This window comes from Cannabis sativa, chromosome X (genome assembly GCF_029168945.1).
Source record: "Cannabis sativa cultivar Pink pepper isolate KNU-18-1 chromosome X, ASM2916894v1, whole genome shotgun sequence".
NCBI lineage: Eukaryota > Viridiplantae > Streptophyta > Magnoliopsida > Rosales > Cannabaceae > Cannabis > Cannabis sativa.
Window position 1 is genome coordinate 20141803 of NC_083610.1, and position 9934 is coordinate 20151736.

Consider the following 9934-nt stretch of genomic DNA (forward strand, 5'->3'; position numbering starts at 1 on the left):
TATGATGATTCTGCATCCCTCTAAAAGAGGTGTACTTATTTGTTTCGCCATCTAGGATAAATATAGTCTATTTTTTTTTGTATGTTACAATTATTTAAGATATATTGTAAAATTTTGAAAAATTTAGAATAATTTACAATGTAAAAAATAATATTCAAACAATCTAATTTTACACATATATAAAATGAAAGAGTCACACGTACAAATACAATAGACAATTTGAACTTATTTTTGGCGTATTAATTTTTTTTTTAATTTCTTAAAATTGTGTAAGATGTCAATAAAAAAATTAGCTTAAAAATCCTCTTAAATTTCAAAACAGATAACAATGTATCGGTACATCTTTAAAGGGCTCGTTTGGTATGTCGTATTGTATTGCATTGTGTTGGATTGTATTATATTATATTGTATTAGTATTATTTAATACAATACTATGTTTGGTATTGACTTGTATTAATAGATTGTGTAAGGGCGTTATAATATATTTTCAATACACTCGACCCCAACACCAACTACGGGTCTGGATCCAGGTTCGAGTCCGGGTCCTGGGTCCCAAGTTCGGGTCGGGGTCTTGGGCACGGGTCGCAGGTCTCGGGTCTAGGGTCCAAGTCCGGGTTCAGATTTGGGTTTTGGTCTGGGTCCCGAGTCCGAGTTGGGTTTGGGTCTCGCGTTCGGGTTTGGGTCTAGATCTCGGGTCTCGTGTTCAGGTCTCGGGTCTGGGCCTATGTCCAGGTTCGGGTCCCGCAATTTAGGTTCGGGTTCAGGTCCCAGGTTCTGGGTTCAGATTCGGGTCTGGGTCAGGGGTCCAAGTCTGGGGTTTGGCTCCTGGTTTGGGTTCGGGTCTCGGGTTCAAGTCCAAGTCTAGGTCTGGGTCCCGAGTTTGGGTACCGGGTCCTGAGTTTGGGTTCGGGTCTCGAGTTGGGTCCACGTCGGAGATTGGTGTTGACCTCAAATTCTTTGTAAACATTATAATATAAGTTAATACGGACTATTTGTTATTATGTTAAATAATACAATATTCATTGTATTAAAAATTTTGGTCGTAATAACTAATACAATACATTACTTTATCTAAATATAATATTATTTATTATTTAATACAATACGACTTCGCGTAACGAACTAACTCAAAAAGTGCATAATATTATTCAGTATTAAATATTTTTTTGAAAGAGGTAAAAATCAAACATTTGTTGAAGGTCAAAACGACAGCTTTAAGTTTAAGTGACACGTCGTGGTAATCGATTGAAAGGCCAAAACCCTTTGTTTGGGTTTTAAGAACCCTTTTCAGTACGACACACACCACAAAATTCCCAATTTCAGAGCTCAGAAATCTAATTCGAACCCCTTAGGGTTCCACCATCACCAAAATTATGGAAGGAAAATCGTACCAGAGGTTTCCCAAGGTCAAGATCCGAGAAATGAAGGACGATTACCTCAAGTTCGAGCTCCGAGACACCGACGCCAGCATGGCCAACGCACTCCGTCGCATAATGATCGCCGAGGTGCCCACCATTGCTATTGACCTCGTGGAGATCGAGGTCAACTCTTCCGTTCTCAACGACGAGTTCATTGCCCACCGTCTTGGCCTCATCCCACTCACCAGTGACCGCGCCATGTCTATGCGCTTCTCACGTGATTGCGACGCCTGTGATGGTGATGGCCAGTGTGAGTTTTGCTCTGTCGAGTTTACTCTTCGCTGCAGGTGCATTGAAGATCGAACCCTAGATGTTACCAGTAAGGACCTCGTCACCCCTGACCACACCGTTGTCCCAGTTGACTTCTCTGACTCAGCTGGTAACGAATCCAACGAGAATAGGTATTCTTCTGCTTTCTCTCTTTTTTCCAATATGTTTCAGTGTACATAGATGTATATTCTACTAATAGTTGCCCTAAATATTTGTACTTTACAGTTTGAATGCTCTTCCTTTTTTCTTCCCTTTCCATAGCAAAAGGGGAAAATGAAATTTTGTGTGATTAAAATTTTGTGCATTTCAATATTATTATTGTCTATAAAAACTAAATACAGACAATGTGAAGAGGGTGACTTCATTTTTAAATGTATTTTCTGGAAAACATTTCGATTTACATTTGTTACGATGTAACTATTCTTATATTTTCAATTGGATATTTTGTGGTTGAAGGGGGGTTATCATTGTAAAGTTACGTCGTGGACAAGAACTGAGGCTAAGAGCCATAGCCAGAAAAGGGATTGGCAAAGATCATGCAAAGTGGTCGCCTGCGGCAACTGTTAGTTTTATGTATGAACCAGACATCAGAATCAATGAGGAGCTGATGGAAACTTTAACGCTGGAGGAGAAAAGAAGTTGGGTTGAAAGTAGCCCCACCAGAGTATTTGAGCTTGATCCCGAAACCCATCAGGTTCCCTGCTTGTATCTTTTGTCATTGTTCTCTATTTTTATAGTTATCTGTAGTAACTGGATTTTAAAATGTTTTGTTGTGGCAATGTCAAAATTCATTACTTTTTTTCTAATGAAATCGTTCCCCTGGAGAGGGTCTGTTAGAGAGGCTTTTGTGTGAAATATTAATTTCGTTTCAGTTTTTGTAGCCATATGCCTACTGCTATACTTAATTAGTTGTATTATGAAATAATGAAAGTACTGGGTTTTACTTGCGTTGCATGATCATAAGTTTCATTGTTTAGTTTAGTGGAATCAGGTGATAGAAGAAGTGGAGAATCATATTTTCTATGTGGTAGTCTTGCGTATTTAGTTTTAGAGGCCTTCCACTGTGCAATGTGTGCATTTAACTTTAGTTGTGAAGATGTCTTCTTGTTGAAATGTACCAATTATAATAATTCTCTTCCCCATGATTTCATAATGAATTACCCTCTGGGTTTTGATTGCCATGAGAAAATCTTATCGAACTTGTCTGAGTTTAGTCAATCCTCTTTCAAATTTTCTTTAACACTTATACCAAACGTAGGAGCTGACATAAATTTCCACATGTAGTGTTGTTCTTATTTTAAAAGTATTAGCTGGCAGGAAATACTATCTATAGCGTTCTATCAAAATTTTGGTTTAGATACATGTCAAAAGTAGGAGCTTGTACAGAACATCACATGTTGTGTGGGCTTAAAAATTACATATTTTCATGATGAGAACAGTATTCATTTTAAACACTTAAATTCACTGCTTCTTCCCTCATTTGGGCTATTCATTCCGAAGGATAAAATTGTTATTGGGACTCAAATGATGTTTTCTTACTTGTGTGAGGTATTGAGAAAAGTAATTGATAGTTGTTTATTTTCAATTTAAATGTACTTCCTTAAAAATTGGTTCTACTTCTGCCCTCATTTTTAGCTATTCTTTCTAAGTTAAAATTGCTATTGGGTCTCTGCTGATGATGTTTCCTTAAACACAACTATTTGAGAAATGAGTCATATTTGAGCAACACCTGTCATCTTTCCAGATTTTTGCAGTATTTTGATCACTTAATTTGGAAAATTGTTGTCCTAGGAAATTATAGGGGAAACCAATTCTGATGTTCTAGCAAGCTCACAGTAGCTTCCAGTCTGTCTTTTGAAGTATAATCAGGAGCAACAAATTTTAAATATTGTGGACTTGTGAGAGTAGATTGGTAAAATGATTGAATTATATTTCCCGCTAGTTTAGGCCAACTAGGAGGCATCGGTTTGTTTGCATATTGTTGTCGTTTGTCGTAGTTGTTTTCACTTGAATTATTCTGCATAGCCATATAACTTTTTCATTATTTAATAAAGCAATTAAATTGGTTGTTGAATTATCCTTTTAGGTGTGTGTGTACGATGCTGAGGCGTACACTTACGATGATGAAGTGATCAAAAAAGCTGAAGCTATGGGGAAACCTGGGCTTGTTGATATCACTGCCAAAGAAGATAGCTTCATTTTCACTGTCGAGACAACCGGTGCAGTTAAAGCTTCTCAGCTTGTGATTCATGCCATTGAAATCCTGAAACAAAAGCTTGACGCAGTACGTCTCTCAGATGATACAGTAGAGGCTGATGATCAATTTGGCGAATTGGGTGCTCACTTGCGAGGAGGATGATATGATCCCGCTGGTTCCAAGTTTTCAATTGACTTTTGTAGGTTTATGGAAATTCAGCTGACACCCTTTTGCGTTGTGGAACTTTGTTCATAGATTATGCTTCATCAACTGCAATGTACTTATTCTGTGCTTTTGGTATTAATTATTTTCTGCGAGACATCTCAATGGGGGGCTTTGCTATCTATCACTTTGATGTAAAAACATATGGGCAATGAATGATGAATCCACATATTTTATGGCTTGCATCGATAGATAGCCTACTTTTATGGGAGTTTAAATGTTGCCTCTAGATCTGAACAATTTCATCTTCTTCCAATTGGGATAACTAACATGACAATCTTGGATGTTGTTTATCTGGGTTTCTTACAAAATAGTTCTTTCACACCTTATCCAAATCCAACTTGCTCTCTCTTTTCTTTCTTTCTTATTTTTTTTTTCTCTCTTGATGGGATTCTTTGAGTGCCTCTACCATGAAACAAATGCATGTTTTTAAAAGTTCTCATGCTTTTTTCTTTTCTACATTTAAATATCGAATTAATTTTGCTTGTTTCTTACCAGAGTTCTTTAATATGTTTGTTATAAGAAAAATGAAAAATATGAACTTGAATTATGCCTAAATTTATGACTAAATAAAGTATTAAATTGTTTACTCTAACAATTTGAATACCAAATCATTTTTTTTAAGTAAATGTATGAAAATGTTATTATTATTATTATTATTATTATTATTATTATTATTATTATTATTATTATTATTATTATTATTATTATTTACATTTTAGTTTGCTTAATATTTTCGTACTTTTATCACAAATAAATAAATAAATTTTTGTTTTTTAACTTTGAATAGAAAGACACATTCTCTGCTTTTTACTAATACAATTTTGCAATGTGGTGTGTTAGAACATTAGGGTACTTAATAAAAGGACCAAACAAAGTTTCATTTTGGATCTCTGCAGAGTGAAAAAAGTTGGTTTGGTACTGGTAGCATTATTAGAAACCAAGTTATCTAACGAGAAGATTAAGGGGATGTTGTCAAATGAGTTTTTTGGTTGGAATAGCTATTCTAGTGCAGTGGTAGAAGGTAGGATTTGCTTCTCATGGGGGACTTTCAATACATTTTTTGATTTTGGGGACAGAGTAGGTGGTAGGGAAGCTACTGTGGAAGAAATGGTGGGTGCTCAAAATTGGTTAGCTTTACACTTTGCTGATGAGATGTGTTCTTCTAGTTCTTTCTTTACTTGGTCAAATAAGTAAGATAACTCAATTAGAATTTTTTTTCAAAGCTTGATAGAATTTTCAAGAATGAGGAATGGTTGGATTCTTTTCCGAATATTGAGGCTACAATTCAATGGGACACCCTTTTGGACCATTGCTCTTGACGAAGAAATTAGTTTTTTAGTGATTTTTTTGTTGATTTTTCCAGCGACAATACCAATTCTGATGACTTTTCGAGTACCTGAAGTAACTCTGGTGACTTTTCCGACACCGACAGCTACTCTAGTGACTTTTCCGGTACTGACAGCAAAATCCGACAACTTTTTGGCTCTAGTGACAACTCCGACGATCACTGTAGTTTCATTTACTTTATTTAAAAAAAAAAATATAAAAGGAATTTTAATATTTTTTATGGTAATTCAAAGTGGCATATTTTATATATCTTAAGTTTTTATTTTAAATGTCATATTTTTTCTTATTCAATTTCTTTATCATATTTATGTAAATTAGTTTTATGTTTTTCATATTTACCTAAATACTCCAATTTTTACTTGGGTTTCCTTGTTTTTTAAATCATGAAGTAATAAAAAACATGAATTATCTATATCTAAAAAAAACTATTAATTGACTAAAAATTTAAAAATCTATTGAAATCTATTATAATTAAAATAATAATAAATCTACATAAAAATTGAATAGTAAAACTTGTGTTTGTCTTCAAAATATTATTAAATAAGAAAAATTACAACTGAAATATCTAAATTTGTATTTATTTTGGCTAAAATATATTTACTTTATGTGTAGTTATAGATAAATATCGAGTAATTGGTGGCTAAGCTACCTTAACCTTATAAAATGTAATACTTCACCCTAAAGTTGTACATTTGGCGGCTCGATCCAGCCCAACCCGTTTTTATAAAAGTTTACTTTTTTATGTGAGTTTGACCTAACTCATTTTATGAAACGGGTTGGGTTGGGCTTGGCCCATACTTTTAAAGTAAGTCCAACCCAGCCATAAGTACAGACTATTCGTGTTGGGCCAGATCCATACCGGACCTAAACGGGCCAGCTTATTTATCAAATAGGTATAAATGGGCTTATAAAAACTAATTCTCAAACGATTTATTTTACACGTGTATAAAATAAAAGAAACGAACGGGCAAGAAACTATTTAATTTTTTTTTCCGCACGTTCAATTTTTTTAAATTTTTTAAAAATTTACAAGATAACTTAAATAACCTATATTGTCCATGGTCATATAAAAAAAATTAAAATTATGTAGATGTGGAAAACAAAAAAGGAGTGCACCATAAAATTTCACCTTATTTTATTTGAATCTACACAAGAGATGATCAAATTCACCACCATTGTTATTTTAGATACAAAATAAGGTTGTTGATGTAATAGGTTAAAAATGTGATTGAATGGGTTTTGGACTGGTTTAAGAGGTAGGCCATTGCGAGAGCCACTCAATACTTTCTCAAATTATTATTGTTCACGAGAATCACCACAACTTAATTCATTTCATTCCTTTAAAGGAACAACAATACCAATCTTGATCAATTCAGTTTTTTAACTTTCTCTACTGTAAAATTCTAAACTATATATATTTATTTACTTATTCACTTCATGGTGAAACATTTTCTCAATTCTTTACCAAGCACACTCAGCTCACTTTTCACCACATATTTTTTACAAGCTACTTCTTTCCAATGATAAACAACTTATAGTTTATCTAAAACAAGAAGTAAATGTGGTAAAATCTAAGTTTTTTTACACACAAAGAATTGAACAATAATTACTAAATCCATGAAATTGTAAGACTTGGTCACAAATTAGACCTTTTTGGCTAACACATAAATCATCAAGATCAGAACCAAGAGGGGTACTCAATAATATGTACTATGAATATAATCACGGGTTTCCTTATCTTTGTAGGACCAAAGCCTAAAAAAAAAAAACTAAACAATTTACCTATAAAAAAAAACCCATACTTCTTTTTTCTTTTTCCTATTTAAATGTATACAAATATCATGGGGTTTTTTTTTATTTCATTTTTTACCATTCTCAAAACTACATGTGGATGTGGTGTCAGATATTTGGAGACATTACTATTGTAAAGTCACTATCATTTTCTATATCTTTATTTGTTTTAACTCTATATATGTTATAAGAATATGAATGAAGTAATGAGAAAATGGGGTTGATCCAATCTCTTGATATTAATACCTTTTTCTATGTGGGGGCACAGTGATTCTATTTTTGACTTACTTGTTATAATTTAGCTAACTAGCTTAGCATCCATTATTTATTTATTTATTGTTTTTCTTTCTAACTTTAGTAGAAAATTAAAGCATGTAAAGTTGTATACTATTGCCAATGGAGTGAATAAAATAAATTACCAAGTGAAAAAAAAAAAACAATCAATAAAGAAGAACAACTTTTAAATTCCTATGCAAATTTATGTTTTTCTTTTCTTTTCTTTTCTGGGACAATACAATTTCACATTGAATATGCTTTTTTAAAGTGTACATATAATACAACTCAATTATTATTATTTATTTCTTGGCATATTAATTACTACTCATCATCTTTAGGGATAAAGACATAAGTTTTCGAAACTATTTCAATGGTTCAATCTCTTCTTCTTATTTATCTATGATTTGCTGGACTCGTGAACATGTCAGCCTAAGCAATAATGCCTTCTTAAATGGGTATGCAGTAAATTTTTAATGTACATTTATAACTCTATGATTCCATACTATTTTTTTTTCCTTCTTTTGAAAAAAAAAAAGAAAAAATTAAATAAATAAAGGAAGGGTCCATTTTCCATATTTAATGTTGTTTAACTAAGATGTTGGGACCAAAAAATAAAGTTGTATATGTGTAGAGGTTTTTCGCTTTCAATTTATTCTACGTGGACCCAATTATTGGCAAAATTAATTACTTGTGGCCCTCATATGAGACATATGCAATTCAAGTTTCGATATATTTAGTTTAGAAAAAAAAAATTGTTTAAAAAAAAAGCAATATATTTATAATATTCAGTAACATATCAATCAAAATTAATTAAAATTTGAACTTGTGCTCTTCATAGTCATTTAAAAGCAAAAATTGTTAGTTGACATCTCTAATGGACTTATATAAATGTGTTGTACATGCATTTTTTTAGCCCATGAAAATTAAATTTTAATAGTAGTGTATAATGTGATTAAATTTGGCACATAAAAGTATTTTCAATGTAGTGCTATAATATAGTATATATATATATATATACACATTAGTATATGTTCATACAATTATAATAGTAGTGTAAAAATAATCTAAATTTAACACAGGTTAAAAATTGTGTCAAAATTGACACAAAATATAACATGAGTTAAATTTTACACTACAATAAATATCACTTTTATTTACTATTTTGTGACTCATTAATATAACTAATAGCTTTTTGGATCATCTCTAATAGTCAGTATAAAATTTATACTAAATTTAACTCAAAAATGAGTCAATGTTATATTTAACTGAAATTTTACAATTATACTCTGATGCATTAGGAATAAATCAACTTTATTTTTGATAAAAATGTATAAAGAAGTCAATAAATACATTAAATTTTGATTAAAAATGTATAAAAATTCTATTAAATATGTAAATGAAGAGCATTGTTATTAAGCATCAGTGATGCCTGGTATCATCTAGAGGTGTCACCCTACAATTAGTTAGTGATGCTCTTTAAAAGTTATTAAATTAAATTATATGAGACTTGATACTTAATTACACCAATAACGATATGAACTCCAGAAAAGTGTCAGGCACCAGCAGTGTTGCCTTTTAGCATTTCTCGTAAATAAGATGTAAAAAGTTATTAAAGGTATTAATGAGTAGTAAAATAGTAAATAGAAAAGTAATATTTAGTGTGGAATAAAATTTGGTCTATTTTATATTTTATGTCAAATTTAAACTATATTATACACTACCATTAGAATTTAATTTTATGAGCATGTGCTAAAACATACATATACTCAATCTTTATAGTACTCTATTGAAGATGCTTTTATACTTTTATTTATATATTTAATATAATTTTATATACATTCAATAAAAACTTAATGTTTTTATTGATATTTCTTACAACTTTCTTTTAAAATAAAGTTTATTTTAGAGTATTGTTATTTGACACCAGTGGTGTCTAGCACCATCTAGAGGTGGCGTTCTACAATCAGTTAGCGATATTATCTAGATAATATTATCTTAAGTTATATGAGAATATATACTTAATTGCACTAATAGCAATATGACACTGAGAAATGTGTTAAGCACCACTAATATCTTTAAGTATTTCTCTTTATTTTACCCCTAGCTAATCAAATATAGCATTGATTTTGAGCTAAATTTAGTATAACATTTACATCATCCATTAGAGATAGTCTAAAAGTTATGACAAATTTAATACAAAATGTAGCATATATGAGTTAAATTTCATACCACAATAAATATTACTTTTTATTTACTCATTTGCCACTCATTGTAATTAATGACATTTATATTTTTATTTATATATTTAATATAATTTTTATATATTTCCAATGAAATTTTGACAATTTTAAAAACTCTTTTTATACTTTTCTATTGAAATATAGATTACTTTACCTTTATGCATTTGGAA

General features: G+C 31.2%; 1 protein-coding gene across 1 annotated transcript; it reads left to right on the plus strand.

The window, feature by feature from the left end:
- The first annotated feature begins 1168 nt into the window (after positions 1 to 1168).
- LOC115702967 (DNA-directed RNA polymerases II, IV and V subunit 3) lies at positions 1169 to 4296 on the plus strand. The gene is made up of 3 exons (XM_030630442.2): positions 1169 to 1819; positions 2145 to 2382; positions 3775 to 4296. Exons 1-3 carry the CDS (start codon positions 1374 to 1376, stop codon positions 4045 to 4047), a joined length of 957 nt encoding a protein of 318 aa, XP_030486302.1. The 5' UTR covers positions 1169 to 1373; the 3' UTR covers positions 4048 to 4296.
- Positions 4297 to 9934: the final 5638 nt, after the last annotated feature.